The sequence below is a fragment of the Mobula birostris genome, chromosome 12 (assembly GCF_030028105.1).
Source record: "Mobula birostris isolate sMobBir1 chromosome 12, sMobBir1.hap1, whole genome shotgun sequence".
Lineage (NCBI taxonomy): Eukaryota > Metazoa > Chordata > Chondrichthyes > Myliobatiformes > Myliobatidae > Mobula > Mobula birostris.
Window position 1 is genome coordinate 87,535,598 of NC_092381.1, and position 18,333 is coordinate 87,553,930.

General features: G+C 44.5%; 1 protein-coding gene across 1 annotated transcript in view; it reads right to left on the reverse strand.

Moving 5' to 3' along the window:
* qsox1 (quiescin Q6 sulfhydryl oxidase 1) overlaps positions 1-18,333 on the reverse strand; it is a 160,026-nt gene that overhangs the window by 57,773 nt on the left and 83,920 nt on the right. The window contains exon 6 of the mRNA XM_072274302.1: positions 4,681-4,826. Coding sequence (XP_072130403.1) covers positions 4,681-4,826 — 146 coding nt within the window. The remainder of the gene's footprint in view (positions 1-4,680; positions 4,827-18,333) is intronic.

Here is an 18,333-nt window from a genome sequence, read left to right on the forward strand (position 1 = left end):
GCAGGAGCAGAAGACCATGAACATACACTCTGTTGTACACACAAGTACACATAAAACATGCATAGAAGTACAGGTCTACATCACAAGTAAGAGACATAATTGCTCATATAAAAACACATTCATAAATCCAAAGACTGACACTCAAGTAAACATTCAGAAACACAGATACAGATACACTGTATCAAAACATATCCCCAGGCACACAGTGTTGTGTTGACTTTTTGAGATATAAGCCTCTCATCACAGCAAAGGACTTACAGTACCACTGAGCACTGACACCCAACTGTTAAAGGGATAAGTATGAATGGAACAGCACTAAGTGAAAACTAATTGAGAGCAGAAATGTTTCAGAAACCAGTGTCCCTTTGGAGGGGTGTAGGAATAGTGAGCCAATTGAGAATGCAAATATTTATTTTCCACTGCTAGCTTTAAATAGCTATTTTATGTTGCTACCATTATGGCCTGAGACAGAAATGTGGTCAATATTCAAAGCTCATCAGATTGGGAATGGGAAACTGAGGGCAACTGCAGAGTAGATCTTGTACCATTGGAAAACAGTGCTAGGGAGGTAGTAATGGGGGACAATGAAATGGGGGACGGACTGAATAAGTATTTTGCATTCATCTTCATGGTGGAAGACACTAGCAGTATTGTGGAAGTTCCAGGTGTCAGGGGTCATGAAGTGTGTGAAGTTACCATAAATAAAGAGAAGGTTCTTGGGAAACTGAAAGGTCCAAAGGTAGATAAGTCACCCAGACCAGATGGTGTACACCCCATTGTTCTGAAAGACATGGCCGAAGACATTGTAGATACATTATTAATGATCTTTCAACAATCACCAGATTCTGGAATGGTTCCAGAAGACTGGAAGATTGCACATGTCACTCCACTCTTCAAGAAGGGAGAGGGGCAGAAGAAAGGAAACTATAGGCCAGTTAGTCTGACCTCAACGGTTGGGAAGATGTTGGAGTCGATTATTAAGGATGAGGTCTCAGGGTACTTGGAGGCACATGATAAAATAGACCATAGTCAGCATTGTTTCCTCAAGAGAAAATCTTGCCTGACAAATCTGTTGTAATTCTTTGAAGAAATAATAAGCAGGATAGACAAAGAAAAATCGGTTGATGTGTATTTGTATTTTCAAAAGGGCTTAAACAAGGTGCCACACATGAGGCTGCTTAACAAGCTACAAGCCAAGCCCATGGCATTACTGGAACGAGGCACAGGAAAGATTCTAGCTTGGTTGATTGGCAGGAGGCAAAGAATAGGTATAAAGGGAACCTCTTCAAGCTGGCTGCTGGTGACTGTTCTTTTTACAATATAGATCAATGATTTGGATGATGGAATTGATGGCTTTGTTGCAAAGTCTGCAGATGATATGAAGATAGGTGGAGGGGCAAGTAGTTTTGAGGAAGTAGAGAGGCTACAGAGGGACTTAGACAGATTAGGAGAATGGGTAAAGAAATGGCAGATGGAATACACTGTTGGAAAGTGTATGGTCATGCACTTTGGTGCAAGAAATGAAAGAGTTGCCTATTTTCTAAATGAAGAGAAAATACATAAAAACTGAGGTCCAAAGGTACTTGGGAGTCCTAATGCAGGATTCCCCAAAGGTTAATTTGCAGGTTGAGTCTGTGATGAGGAAAGCAAATGCAATCTTAGCATTCATTTCAAGAGGACCAAAGGATAAAAGCAGGCATGTAATGTTGAGACTTCATAAAGCACTGGTGAGGCCTCACTTGGAGCATTGTGAGCAGTTTTGGGCCCCTTATCTGAGAAAGGATGTGCTGAAACTGGAGAGGGTTCAAAGGAGGTTCAAGAAATTGATTCTGGGAATGAATGGCTTGTCAAATAAAGAGTGTTTGATGGCTCAAGGCCTGTGTTTGCTGGAATTCTGAAGAATGTGGGATGACCTCATTGAAATCTATCAAATGATGAAATGCCTTGATAAAGTGGATATGGAAAGAATGTTTCCTATAGTGGGAGAGTCTAGACCAAAGGACACAGCCTCAGAATAGAGGAGCATCCTGTTAGAATGGAGATGAGGAGGAATTTCTTTAGCCAAAGAGTGGTGAATCTGTGGACTTCTTTGCCACAGGCAGCTGTGAAGGTTAAGCTTTTTTTGTATATTTAGGGCACAGGTTGATAGATTCTTGATTGGTCAGGGCATGAATGGATATGGGGAGATGGCAGGAGATTGGGGCTGAGAGGAAAATTGGATCTGCCAGGGTGAAATGGCAGAGCAGACTCGATGGGCCAAATGGCCTAATTCTCCTCCTACATCTTTTGGAAAGGGAATGTGAACTATTTTCCTAAATAGTAAACAGCACCAAGTGGTCTCACAATTGTTGAAAACTTCTATTCATTTCTTCTTCTGTGTTTCTCTCAAATGATACAGGTGCCCTGAACAGCAACATGAAAAAAGACATTTTATAACACCACGACATCAACACCTATCCACATTGTTCAAAGGATGAAAACACTCAAAAGCGGGGGAATACACACCTCACCAGTGAAAAGCTGGTGATTCCATTTTCTAACTTATTAAAAATTTATATTTATCTATTTCAGACCATTTGCTACTTTTTCCAGTTCAGCACCACTATGCAGTGTGACTGGTGAACCTCAGGTCCCCTACAATTGAAGTAAACTCTTGAGCTCAAAATCTGGAATATTCTGTGCTCTTGAGAGCCTATAACATAAACATTCTCTTCTTCCAAATACCAGGGACATTAGTCTCACATCCATTGCGCTTTCTGACAACACTTTCAGTGTTATGTAAAAGACAGAAATAAAATGTAAGGAGGTATTTTGTTGAGGGAGATTCAATGAGAGAAATTGCAGTTTCAAAGGGGGTTCATACAATGTGCAGATAATACAACCACAAAGAAACTGGCCCAGAAGTAGAACTTGTAGCTCCCTTCAGGTTTCATTTTTGTGAGGGAGTGGTACTAGAGAACATCAGTCAAGTCAGCCAGGATACCCAGACAAATCCATATCTGTCATGTTTGAGTCAGGAAGATTTGGCTTGAAACCCCACTCTAGAGACACACAAGCTCAACTTGACTGCAGATGTAGTACCTGAGGAGTGTCCAACTGCAGGATGAGAAGTTAAACTAGGGACCCTTCTACCTACTAGGATGGAAGTGAAATGTTCTACTGCACAAGGAAAAGAATATCTGTGAAGCACTCTGTCCCTTGGAAAATATTTGGTGTTCTCTCTGTTGTTCCTACAACTCGAGAGAGATTTGCAACTGGTATAATTAATATATCTGGGGTTCAGTAAGAAGGCATTATTAAAAGAAGTACAATATCAGGGTACTTTCAGTGTTAGCAGTGCTGCGCTGTTGGTGCACGATATTGAGAATAGCCCATCTGCCATTCTGCAGGCTGAACAAGAACTTACTGATAAAATATTTCATTGACATTTGCTTCTCAGTAATTACAACTGCCATGTTCAAACTGAAATTAATGAATTTTGGCATTCAACAATTTAAAATGAATGTGTTTTATAATTAAGCAATTAACCTCTTCCAATGGTGTCTTTAAATGTCTTTAGTAAAGTTTTAAATCAAAGGCTACAGTCTCTTCAAAAAGTTCCAGTTAAGAGATAGCTATTTTTGCCTAATGTTGTCAGATGAATCGATATTGAGCAGATTGCTTAATGTCCAAAGGCATGCAGTTCAATCTCCTGCTCTGGTGTATCTTTCAGAGATGCCAGGCCAACCCAGAAATGTTGGAGAACCCAATGCCTTGTCTTTCTAACGTGATCAAGTGGCCAATTGGTTCCGGTGTGATCCATACGGCAACAGAAAACAAAGGAAATGTCATTTGAATACAGCTCCAGCAGACTGAGTGTATAGTGGTGCAGCCAGTAGAGCTGCCCCTAACAGTGCCAGTGTCCTGGGTTTAATGCTGACACGGGGACTGTTTGTGTGACGTTTGTATATTCTCCCTGTGCTTGCGTGGATTTCCTCCAAGTGCTCTGATTTCTTCCTCCATCCCACAGTCATGAGGGTTGATCGGTTAATTGATAACTGTAAATAGCCCTGAGTGAGTTAGTGAGTGTAAAATGAGGGAGAAGTTGGGGAGAATGGGAATAATACAACATGAGTGTAAATACCTGATGGTCAGTGCACACTTCACAGGCCTCAAAGCTGTTTCCATACCAAATCTCTCTATCATTCCATGTATGAATGCTGTGGCCTGGTTTAGGTCTCCCAAACAGGCTAGCTGGCGGAACAAAAGGATGGCCTGGGTGGGCCCGGGCACGATTGATGTAGAGGGGCATAATAATGTAGAGTAATTAATATTCATTTCTATCTATCCCTCATCATAGGGTAACAAATCCAATGGTATCAAGTTTGAATGGACAATGACATAGAGATACAAAAACAAATTGCAAATGGTGGAAACTCGAGCAACAATCAAGAGGAACTTAGTGGGTCAGGCAGTAACTGTGGAGGGAAATGTGTGCTTTTGGTTGAGACCCTTCATCTGGACTGAAAGGCTGGAAACCTTCTCCCCTCTACCTTTTAATCCAAATGAAGGGGAATGAAAGTCAGCTGTCCATTTCTCTCTATACATGCTGCCTGACCCACAGAGTTGCTCCAGCATCTCAGTTGTTGCAATGACACAGGGACCCTGTTCCGCGCTGGCTGAAAGGAGAGACATACGTACACTGAGACTGCTCTGTGGCTGGCATTAATGAAGTACAGGTAGCAGGATGGGAAGCTTTGGACACCAAACAACTTCACGAGGCTCTCTTCACTTTTCAGCACTCTGCGCACAGCAATGTTCTCGTACTGTAGCATGTCCAAGGTCACCTGGGGGGGGGGGGGGCAAGGAACACCAGTCAGAACTTTCCTGCAAATCCACCAACGAGGACTAGGAAAATCACACCATGGATATCACAGCACCCTCGGGACTCTGGTGGCACTGAACTAATGTGTTTTCTGGATTACTGGATGCTACTTTAATTAACACCCATACATGCTTAATTATTTTTTACATGAGTTAAAAGGGAGTTGGAAACCAAACTCTAATGACTTTAAGGGAAGAGGATAGAACCCTTTGAGATTCAGCTTGGGATTCCCACATTTTGATTCTCCAACCCTGACAATGGGGGAGGAAGCACATACAATCTCGGCCTCCCACTAATGACCACCTTTTTGTGAGGCTGCGTCAGTCTGTGTGTGGCACCAAGTACCACTATTGCCAAAGTTCTACCTGTCTCCGGGGTGGGGAAGGATGGGTCTAGCCCCACTGCTGTGCAACATCCCAGTGCTGCACTGCCTATCTTTCGCTGAGAAGTTCATACAAACCAATACTTTCACTACAAGGCCATCAGGCAGTGGTCAGCATGGAACGTCCCGCAGACACTGCCGGAAACGGACTCAATGGACATAGTGGGGTGGTTTCCTGAGCAGACTATCCAGACCATCTGGCCGAATGCCTCATTGCTAGGCCTCACCGCCAGACAACAAGACCTGACCTGGCAGGCGGAGAGAGGGATCCTCCCAGTCAGATCACTCCCATAGTGCACTGCCCACAGGATGACTGTAGTGGGCTACAGATAGTAGGTCACCTCTTTGCGGACTGTGGGTTTGTGAAGAGGGTGTTTAGAAGGACGCAAGGCCCTACGTTGTACCTCATCCCGAGCAGTTGTGTGACAGAAGATTCTCTAATCTATGGGCTGTTCCTGGGGATGCAAATGGAGACAAACAGTAAGTGCTGCTGGTAGATCATCAGCTCGGTGAAAGACACCCCTTGGTCAGCCTAAAAACTATTGGTCTGCCAGCACCTTGCGATGCCCATGGAGGGATGCTGCCAACTGGCACAGGCTGCAAAAGTACATGATGAGTAACGCACTGAAGCTGACGCAGCCACTGCATGGGCTCTCTAAGAAAGGATCACAGAGTAGGGTTCTCCTACTAGAGGGGAGTGGCCAGGGTGGGGGAGAAAGCCTCTCAATTATTGTAGTAGTGTACTCCCCCCACCCCCCCCCCGGGTAGGTCGGCTCCCTAGACAGTATGTAAAGTGGTATTCTTATTATGGATGTGCTGTGATAGAAACAATAGTAGGATGAAGTAATGCATCTTATAAGGAGGTAAAAGTAACTCTTAGTTTCTTAATAGTTCAGTCATATCATGAACTCACATGCCTCATATGTGTTAATTAGTTTGGCCAATTTCTTCATGGCTTAAGTACAGTCCTGCTTGCAGGTAATACACAGTGCAGCATTAGAAGCCAAATGAGGTGGCTGCTTTGTCAGAATGGTAGAGAGGTTCAGCCAGAAACAGACCCTTTGGCCAACCAATTCTGTTTCAAATATCAAGGTCCTATTTTTTACACTAATCATTCGCCAATCGATTTTCTTTTCTCTACTTTCCCATCAATTCAGCGGCAGATTCTATCAGTCATCAGTCACATTGCTGGCAATTTGCAATAGTCAACTCACTTACTAACCCCTGCATTTTTGGGATGTGAGAGGAAACCGAAGCCCGTCTGGGGTCACGTGGAGAGCGTGGAAACTCCACACGGAAAGCAGCAGATGTCAGGATTGAAGCTGGGTCACTCACTAGCTGTGACTCTGGGCTGTCTGAGGTCTTTCTGCAATGAAACCAACATAGAATCTGAAAGGATTCTGCTGCTGCAGTGCCACTGGAACTGTACTCGTCCGGGTGGCAGGATTCCATCGCACTTCTGGAACTTGTGGAAGATGGAAAGGCTCTGACAAGACAAGTGATAAATCATTTACCACAAGATACACAACATCTACCCACCAAGGTACAAAATGTAGTTTGTCTGGTTCAGTTTCAACTGGTGTCCTCAGATGACATGGAGGAAGAAGTTAAACGCTCAGTTATTTGAGCTGATCTTTGCCTGCCTCCATTGTTTGCAGCTTATCGATCTAAAGCAGATACTGCCATTGTGTACATGAGCATTGTGTCATCTTTAACAAAATTGTCAATGTCTAATGTCACAATGGAAGGAAGATCATTGATGAAGCAGTGAAACATAATCAACACCGAGAAGCTCCTATGTTAATGCCATGACGCTGAAAAGGCCATCAGAAAAGGACAATCATCTTCTTTTATGCTAAGCTTGACTTCAATCAATGGAAAACCTTCCGTCAGACTTCAATGAACTTCTCTAGGTTTCGTTAATGTCACAGTCAGTCAAATGCAGCTTCAACATTCTGGCCAATCAGTCTCGCCTCATCTCTGGAACTTAAACTGTTTAGTCTGTTCGGATGAAGACGATGAAGACGTCTGAAGCTCTAGGTTCTGGTAAAACCCAAATTGAGCATCAAGAACAGAAAGTCAGGACAAGCATTATCAATTACCTTCTACATTCTTGATTGAAAGTAGACTTGTGTCAATATTTGGCCAGACATTATTTGACATGTTTTCTGAGGTCAAGAATATCAAGCTAATTTTTCACCTGCAACAGGAATTCTGCAGATGCTGGAAATTCAAGCAACACACATAAAGTTGCTGGTGAACGCAGCAGGCCAGGCAGCATCTCTAGGAAGAGGTGCTGCCTGGCCTGCTGCGTTCACCAGTAATTTTTCATCTGGTTGGGCAGATCCAGCATTGAAGTTTGGTCTGGTTTGGCACATTAATATCAGCCAAGATGTTGTCAATGCCATCTTCCATTTACTATATAGAGTGCATTCAGCTGCTTCTTGATGTCAAAAATGGGTTCAATAATACTGGAGGCCTCTGGAAGAGTATGAGATGGATCTCTCAGTAAAAATATTCAAGCAAATTTGGGTGCGTATGTCTTGCTAAGCATGACTTGTTGGTATCTCATTCATCCCGAGTGTTGCTTTAGTGCCATGAAGTTTAAAATAATCCATGCAAACCTGCACTGGAAATGGCTGTTAAATAATACACCATAGGTACTGATCGATGATTCAACAGCAGCATTTTCTGACCACAGTTGACCGAGTGTGAGCCACAGAACTAGGGAAAAGTATCCTACTTCAGCACAAACAGTACAATTTCACCCTTCACTTCATAAGAGATCAGTATTCTTGTCATCATTAGAGTTCTTAACCCATTGAACATCACCAAGATATCATCAAGGATAATTACAGTTTACTGACGCAGGAGAGAACCCAGTGACTGACTTAATAATTGCTGTCAGAGTTCAGAGCCCGCGGAGTAAGTCGACGATTCACAGATTACTACCCAAGTCTGTATTTCAAGTGGCTGATTATAAATCGGAATTTGGAACTTGATGAATGACAGTAGGCATTTGGATCACGGCTCCCAAGCTGTCTGCCTCCATCTTTCACTCTTGACAGTGCCAGCAGGTCCTGAATTTATCAAGGAAATCATGCTAATTTATGAATGAATTTTCCACTCCTGCTGCTGCGAGAAGACTTGCCAAGACTGCTTTACCTAAACTGCCCCACTTCTCAATAAGGCAGAACCACCACCTCTCTATTCTGAATTGTTAAATGATGGAGGTTGAGGTCTCTATGCCTGTTTTGGAGCTGTAGAGCACAGAAACCGGCCCTTCAGCCAAACACCCATGCTGACTGAGATACCTGTCTTGGTTACTCCATTTTCCTGCATTTGGCCCATATTTCTCTATTCCTTTTTTATTCCATTACCTGTCCAAATGCTTGTTTAAATTGTACCTGCCTCTACCAACTCCTATGTTCCATAAGTCTACCACAATCTTTGTGGAAAAAAATTGCCCCTCCAATCTCCTTTAAATTTGCCCCCTCTTATGCTGAGTTGCAGCGGCCTATTTGGGTCCAAACAAAAGGTGCAGTTGTCCATCCTCTATGCTTCTTTTCTGATCACAAGGTAGTGATGGATAGTGAGTACATCAAGTACGGCAGGTCTACTCCACTAGTAAGCTGCTGAATTGTGATGGAGTTGGACTTGTTGTGTACCCTGTTGCAGTCTGTCACAATGCCTCAGAGGCGGAACACAGTCCAACAAATGGCGTAAATGATTGTCTTGGACACTTTTCTTGTTAACGCAAGACCCTGGTGGATGTTGGTAAAGTACTGCAAGTCGGGTTCATTCTGTCATTGGCGAGATCGATGGTGGGGGGGGGGGGGGGGGTTGCTGTGTGGTGGCCATGCTGCAGCAGTCCAGGGAAGGAGATGCCGGAGATGGTGTGGGAGAGAGCAAAGGCACTGCTGCTGTCCGCACTGGGTGGGCAGCTAGACCCTCCCGTCAGTGCTGCTGGGTGGAAGACAAGCTGGGTTGCGTTCATCCGCAGCTGCACTAGTGTGTGATGAGAAATTGCTGCACTCTTGTTCTTGCAGAGACATGGCTCCAGGACACAGGACAATGTCCCTTACACCATCAATCTTCAGGCCATGACACTCAGGTACTTGGGCTATAATATTTTGTTGTGACTCTGTTTCTCTTCTATGGGAATTATATGTACCGTGTGCTATGCGTGACTGTTGGGACTGTGCTTTGCACGTTGGCCATGGAGGAACACTGTTTCGTTTGGCTGTATTCATACGAATGACTGAATGACAAGTAAACTTGAACTTGAAGTTATGTCTTTAAAAATGAGGTAACAAACTTTCAGTCTCTTCTGGTCCAGTGAGAGAGACCCCAGCTATCCAAACTCTACTTGCAATTAAAGCCCTCTTTTCTGGGCAACGTTCCTTGTGAATCTCTCCGGCACACTTTGTAGTGCTGCCACATCCTTCCCATGGTCTGACAACTAGAACCGCACGGAGTATTCCAGTGGGGTCTAACCAGTGTCTTGTACTGGTGCAATGTGACATCCCAATTTTTACACTCAACATCCCTGTCTATGAAGGGAAGCGAAGTCAATACGTTCTTCATGAGCCTATCCACCTGTGTCACTGTTTTCAGGGAGATATGAATGTACCCCAAGGTCCCTGGGGATAAAATCAATGCAAATAAGGTCTCTGCTATCTACCATATATGTCCTGCCAGCACTGAATAACCCAAAATGCATTATCTTCCACTTGTTTGGATTAAATCTGATTTGCTATGAATCCAAAATAACAGTCAGAGTAAATTTATTATCAACTGCATATACATCACCATATATGAACTTAAGGTTCATTTACTTGCAGGCAAGAAAGCTATTATGCAGATTTCATGAATTCTGTTGTATTTCTTTATTTTCTTTTTCAGGAAAGGTCTCAGCCTGAAACGTCGACTGTACCTCTTCCTAGAGATGCTGCCTGGCCTGCTGCGCTCACCAGCAAATTTGATGTGTGTTGCTTGAAGTAGGTAGGTACCTCAGAAAGCCGAAGCAGGAGGTTGAAGCTGTCTTTCAACACTCTAGCCAGTTGACTAGCACTGGTCTTTGGTAATGAATGAAGTAGGCTCACTGGGCCATACTTCTGTGGATTCACTTTTGCAGAGGATGTTTTCAGGTTGCCCTTAAAGACTGAAATCATAGTGTCGTCAGGGGCTGTGAACGTTAAGGTACCCCTATGTTCTGCCAAAGCAAACATAAATGGCATTGAACTCATCTGGGACTGAAACCTTAATGAGATTATAACCGTTGGGCTACAGAGGCGCTCCGCAATTTGGGTTTATTGAGGACACCATTGGCTGCTTCAGACCTCCATGAGGAACGCCATAGGAAGAGGTGCGCAAGGAAGCAAAAAGGGGTGAAAACACGATGGCGTCTTTGAACGACTTAGGTCGAAGCCCTTTAGGCCCGCTCTCCTCCTCAGTCTTACTGGCAAACGTCCGTTCACTTGAAAATAAACTGGACTACCTGCGCCCGAGACTGAACCAGCGAGAGGAAAATATCTGTGCACTCAATCTCATGGAATCATGACTTTATGAATCCATCCTGACGTAGCCATCCAGCAGGAGAGTTTCAGCAGATTTCAGGCTGAAAGGAATCTTGCGATCTCAGTCAAGACCCGCGGTGGCGGTATCTGTATTTACATGAATAAGAACTGGCGTACGGATGCTTTAGCAGAGCCGTCCCATTGTTCACCGATGATTGAGTTTATTTTTGTGAAGTGCAGGCCGTTTTATACACCAAGGGAGTTAACTACAATTGTGTTGGTAGCTGTATATGTTCCCCCACTGGCCCCCCCACCCCGCTAATGCTGACGAGGCACTGCGTGAGGCAGTGACTTTCAAACCAAGCACCCTGATGTATCTTCATTATCGCAGATGATTTTAGCCATGTGAACCTGAAGAGTGCCCTGCTTAAGTTCCACCAGCATGATGATTTTGCTACCAGAGGTAAGTGTACACTAGACCTGGTTACACTAACGTAGCAGGTGCAGCCATCGACCCTGCATTGGACTCCCGGATCGTGTATCCGGAACATTAAATCCAGCATACAAACCAGTGATTAAACAGGTCAAACCACTTCTAAAGGTGGTGAAAATCTGGCCCGAGGTTGCAATTTCTGCACTGCGGGACTGCTTTGAAAATACAAACTGGAGAATATTCAGGGAGGCTGCTGCCTATGGCAACCATGTTAACAATGAGGACTATGTGGATTCTGTGACCAGCTACATGACAAGTGTACTGCTGATGTTACCGTCATGAAACACATCCGGCTGAGGGCTAATCAGAAGCCGGGGCTTACTGCAGAGGTCTGTGCCGGGCTGAGGGATCGTGATGCTGCTTTTAAATTGGGAGATGTGACAGCTCTCAGGGAAGCGAGAACTGTGCTTTTTTGCTCCATCAAGAAGGCAAATGAGAGAATTTACAACCACTTCTGCGATACCAGAGACACGAGCGCATGTGGCAGGGAATTCAGAGGATTACAGACTACAAGTCTACCCTGCGCATCAGAATGTCTTCTACACCCAGCTTGGTGCGCAGAACACAGTGATGGCCAAGAAGGCAACCCTCCCCCCAGGGGAGCAAACACTACCGGGCCTGATAATATTGCAGGTTGGGTTTTCAGAGGTGCTGATAGACATATTTAACATCAACCATTATGAAATGCTTTGAGTGGTTGGTCATGGAGCACATTAAAGCCTTTCTCCCGGCTACACTAGAAATCTTCCAGTTTGCTTATCGCTCAAGTTGATCCACTGATGATACAATAGCCTCACCATCCACCCTGTCCCACTCAGAAGATGGGCTCTCGTATGCCAGCATGCTGCTTATAGGCTTCAGTTTGGCGTTCAACACCATCATACCCCAGGAATGAGTGAGGAAATTGCCCTCACTGGATCTCCACACCTCCCTTGTAGTTGGATATTGGACCTCTTAACAGTAATGCCACAGTCAGCCCACGTGGGCAACAACGTCTCTAGTCCCATTACACTGAGCACAGGCACTAGCCTAGGCTGTGTGCTCTGCCCAGTGCTGTTCACACTGTTGACACATGATAGTCTCAGGATCCAGCACAAACTGTCATCAAGCTTGCGGATGACAAAATAGTGGTTGGCCTTATCAAGAACGACGATGAGACGGAGCACAGTGAGGAAGAGGGGCCGCTGGTGGATTGGCATGAGATCAACCTAAACCTTCAGGTAGAGATGACAAAGGAAATCACTAGGGACTTTAGGAAGGTGCAGACAAACTATCCCCCTTTGCAAATACATGGCTCCTCTGTAGAATTAATTGCACTGTTCCTGGGAGTTCACATCATCGATGACCTCACGTGGTCCCTTAATATCACCTCCCGGAACAAGAAGGCACAGCAGCTTCTACGCTTCTAAAGAAGATTGAGGCAAGCAAAGCTCCCACCCCCCATCTTAACTGTGTTTTACAGGAGCACCACTGAGAGGATTCTGTCAAGTTACTTCTCCATCTGGTATGGGAGCAGTCAAGCATCGGACCCAAAGTCCCTACGAAGGACTGTGACAACAGCGGAGAGGATCACAGGGGCCCCCTACCACACATTGGGGACAGTTATCAGGAACACTGTGTACACTGGGCCCTTAGTATTATTCAGGATCCCACCCATCCATCCAACACCCTTTTTGACTTTTTACCATCAGGCAGGGGACTACGATATATAAAAACAAGAATGGTTAGGATGAAAAATAGTTTCTTCCCCTGGGCCATTAGGCTCCTGAACTCCCTGCTGCATTGTATTTGAAGTGTCACTGTTTAATCTGTTCCATACCTTACAATATTTAATATTAATGTACTTTAGCTTGTTATTTATGTGTGATTCCTCTGTAATTTTTATCCTTACCTTCATAAGTTATCGTGTGTTTTGTGTGTTATGTGCTTTATATCCTGGTTTGAAGAAACATTTCTATATACATTACAGTATATATATATATACGTATATATGTAGTTCAATGACAATAAACTTGACATACTTGAATTTATGTTGCTTGGTTTTGCTTTGTAAGAGGTGATGACATGTTGGAAGGCTTTCTGGAGGTCATACCTGGACCTCTTGTGTTTTCCTGAGTCATCAGTCCTGAACACCAGTGTTCCAGCCCTCAGCAGATTGTCAATCTCTTGGTACATCCACAGTTTCTGATTGGGGAAGACTCTGAATAATTTTGTGGGGATTCACTCTGGACATATATCTTTATAAATTCCATGACAACCATGTCGTAATCATTCAGGTCCTCTGATGAGTCGTTGAATGTGGCCCGGTCCACCGATTTGAATCCTGTAGCCATTCCTCTTCCCCATGAACACCTCCTTGTCCTTACCTCTGGCATCTTCTTCTTTACGCTGTGCCTATATGCAGCAAGGAGGAGGATAGCCTGATAATAAAATTTCCTGACATGTGGTTGAGGAGTGGCATGGTAGGCGTTGTTGATGTAAGCGCAGTAGTGGCCGAGCGTGTTGGGTTCTCTGGTGCTGCAAGTGATGTGCTGATGTAGTTGAGGAGAGATTGTTTCAAGCTATCCTGATTGAAGTTCCTGGCAAGGATGTGAAAGGCATCAGGGTAGGCCATTTGTTGCTTGTTAACCATGGCACACAATACTGTACAACGTGTGCTTGCTTGACATCAGCCATTGGTGGTACATAAACCGCAGTCATGATCATGGTGGAGAACTCTCCCAGAAATTAGAATGGTTAGCACTTAATCATTAGGTGTTCCAGATTGGGAGAACAAGGGTGAGGCAAGATGGCTACATCCAAGCACCACGATGGGTTTAACATGAAGTTGATGCTGCAACCACTACCCTTTCCTGATGCTATTGCCTAATCCATCTGGTGGATTGAGGACCCTTAGGTCTGCAGCGCCGAACCTGGATTGTGGGAGTCGAACCATGACTCAAACAAAAATATGTGGCTATCCTTCATTTCCCTCCAATACAGCAATCTTGCACTTAGGTCCTCTATCTTGCTCTGCAGTGACTGTATATTGGCTAGTAGGATACTGGGGAGCCTGGTCATGTTCCTCATCACTTCAGTCTGGCTTGGAATCTGCCCTGCTAGCCTTGCTTTCTTTGGCGGACATCCATCCACTTCCAAATGCTATACCCGCATGCCTGAGAGTCAAGATCACCAAGTCCTTCAGAAGATAGTAAAATTCCAATGTGTTTGGAAGGTACAAAAGTGAGTTCATAAAGGGAAATTACAGGCTGGAGTTTACATGATATTGGTTCAGAAAGTGTATATCCAGTAGTTTTGTGAGCTGCCTTCAAAACATCACCATATATTCCCAGTGCTATTTTGAATCAGTACCACCACTTAGTCCAACTTTTTAGCCAATCTATTTTCCCTTGTATCCTTAAACAACCATTTTCACTATCTTCAACTTCACTGATCTTCACATAATCTTAAAACTTACTTATCAGACCACAGACATTGTCAGATATATTACTAACTAGTATGAAAAGCAACAAAGTTCCCAGCACCAATTCCCATGATACGTTATGATTACAGACTTCCAGTCAGAAAAACAACTCTCACCACTACCCTCTGCCTCCTATCACCAAGCCAATTTTGGATCTGGCTTGCCAAAACACCTTAGATCCAACATGTTAAACTTTTGGGACCTTATCAAAAGACTTGCTGAAGTCTATGTAAACCACATCTACAACTTTGCCTTCATCAGTTTAATGAGTAACCTCCTCAAAAAGAGTCTCAGATTTGTGAGGCAGGATTTCTGAGGAACAAAATCATGCTGCCTCCCCCTACTCAATCCCTACCTTTCCAAATCCCATCACGAAGATCTTTTTTTACGATAGTTTCCCTATTATTGATGTAAGACTCATCAACATGTAGTTTCTTGCCTTATCCTTACAATCCTTCTTGAATATAGGAACAACAGAAGCCACCCTCCATTCTTGTAGTACTTAACTCATGGCTAAAGTTGATGCAAAAATATGATAGGGCTAGAGTTAAATTGGGGTTTGGGCAGTGCAGCTCGAAAGGCCTATTCCATGGTCTATGTCAATAAATAAATAAACATAAATAGATACATTTTCCTTTAAGATCTTGCCTATATTCTCTACAGACCTAAAGAAATTATTTAATAACTGTTTCCTATGCCTGACATGCACTTCCTCTTTTTCCTCATCAAATCCTCAAATTACTTTCTTAACCAAATGTTCTATAATGTTACCATTTTTGCTTCTTACCCTTACAGAAATATGCTGACACTAAACTCTTACTATTTCACTTTTAAATGCCTACTGTTTATCAGATGCTATTTTCCCCTCCACCAGCCGCTCCCAATTTATTTTCACCAGGTACTGATTTATGCTTTTGAACTCTGGCCTTCCTCAAGTTAAGACCTTAACTCTTGAAACCAGTCTTATCGATTTCCATGTCTACCTTAAAGCTTACCAAATAGTGGTCACTGTTGCATATAGTTCTCCAACAGACACTTAGACCTCATTCTTTAAAATAAGGTCAAGTACAGCTCTCCCTAGCAGGACCCTTTATTTAGCGTATTAGAAACCTTTCCAAGATGAATTTAACAAATTTTATCCCATTTAGGCCAATTACACTAAGGCTGCTCCGTCAATATTGGGAAAATTAAGATCACCCATTATCGCTTTACATCTTACTGGTGTCACAGGAATGCATTAGTAGCAGACCCAAATGCAAGACACAGACACTGAAGCACTAGGAACTGGACCATGTTTATTAAGAATGCTAGGTAAGCCAAGGAGCGAGGACAAAATGATAACACAAAGGTAGACATAGAGTGACAAACCGGAAAACCTGGACTTGGACTTGGGAGTTGAACTTGTCAGGGAACTCAGGTCATGACTTGTGACTCAGGTCTTGGCCGGGATTCGGTACCTGGTCTAGACTTGGCTCTTGACTAGAACTCAGACTTGGCTTGGACTTGACTCTCGACTTGGACTTGGAACTTGACTCTTGACTTGGACTTGGAACTTGGCTGTCAACTTGGACTTGGCACTTGATTCCTGACTTCAACTAGGCTCAGACTTGACTTAGACAGAGGAGCCCGGGCTCCTCCTTGGACATAGGACATAGAGCTGGGACTCTTCTTAGACACAGGACACAAAACACTGAGACCGCTCTCCCCTCAGGGTAGCGGCAAACGGCCGGATCTACCCAGTGAAGGAGAGAACACAGACAGACAAAGCCACACAACGATAGACTGTTCTTTATCTTGACACAAAAATGCTCCAAGTAGTGGCAAGCCCTCGACACGGCTCAGGAACTACAGACAGTGGCTCTAGTCTCACTCCGGCGGGTTAACTTGACGGGGATACTGACGAGGACAGTCAAGCAAGGAATCACTGGACCCCAGAGCTATTTATGTTGCCAGCTCGAAACGAGAATCGGGTGCCTCAATTAAGATGCCCAACAGAGCAAAGGAAAAAAGGAATAGGCGGAATACGGAATCCACGGACTAGACCGTGAACTGGAATGCAGACTTCACAGACCGGACCATGACAGTACCACCCTCCACCACCTCCCCACCCCACCCATGGGAGCCTCCTGGTGAGCAGACAGGCTTGCCCTGATTATTGACGACCTGGGTGGGTAGTGGGGGGGGGAATGTTTCAACAAGAGGGAACCCTGGATGGCGAGAGTTTAACAACAGTGTCTGTGTTGCTGGGTCCATGTCTGACTGGGCCGTTCTGTCACCGGAATGCGTAGGTAGCGGACCCAAATGTAAGACACAGACACTGAAGTACTAGGAACTGGACTATGTTTATTAAGAATGCTAGGTAAGCCAAGGAGTGAGGACAGAACGATAACACGAAGGTAGACATAGAGTGACAAACCGGAAAACCTGGACTTGGACTTGGGACTTGAACTTGACAGGGAACTCAGGTCATGACTTGTGACTCGGGTCTTGGCAGGGACTCAGTACCTGGGTCTAGTCTTGGATCTTGACTAGAACTAGGACTTGGCTTGGACTTGACTCGGACTTTGCTTGGACTTGACTTGGGCTTGGACTTGACTTGGACTTGGCTTGGACTTGACTCGGGCTGGGCTTGGACTTGACTTGGACTTGGACTTGACTCGGAATGGGCTTGGACTTGACTCGGGCTGGGCTTGGACTTGAATCTCAACTTGGACTTGCAACTTGACTCTCGACTTGGACTTGGAACTTGACTCTTGACTTGGACTAGGCTCAGACTTGACTTAGACAGAGGAGCCAGAGCTCCTCCCTGGACACAGGACATAGAGCTGGGACGCTTCTTAGACACAGGGCACAAAACAATGAGACCGCTCCCCCCACAGGGTAGCAACAAATGGCCAGACCTACCCAGCAGAGGAGAGAACACGGAGAGGCAAAACCACACAACAATAGACTGTTCTTTATCTTGACAGAAAAGGCTCCAAGTAGAAGCAAGCACTTGACGCGACCCATGAATTACAGACAGCGGCTCTAGTCTCACTCCAGCGGGTTAACTTGACGAGGATACTGACGAGGATACTGATGAGGTTACTGATGAGGTTACTGACGAGGACGGTCCAGCAAGGAATCACTGGACCCCAGAGTTATTTATGTTGTCAGCCCGAAACGAGAATCAGGTGCCTCAATTAAGGCACCCAATGGAACAAGGGAAAAAAGGAATAGCCGGAATACGGAATCCACGGACCGGACCGTGAACTGGAATGCAGACTTCATGGACTGGACCGCGACAACTGGTTTACACATTTGGTTTTGAAAATCGTGCTGGCTATAGTGCAATCCTAAAGTGACTGCCCTTTTTTCATTTTTATACATACAGCTTCATATGCCTATGCTTCTAGGGTATTCACCACAAGTACCGCTGCAATGTATCCCACCAAACCCTTGCCCATCCCCCCATCACTCCTGAAAATGCTATACCCAGGAACGCCATTGTTATCTAACATTCCCCTAACTGCCAGAATATCACAATCCCATGTACTGATGGACATTCTCAGCTCATCTGTCTTACAACAAGACCCAACACCCTTGCATTAGAATCATGCAGTTATGCTTTCC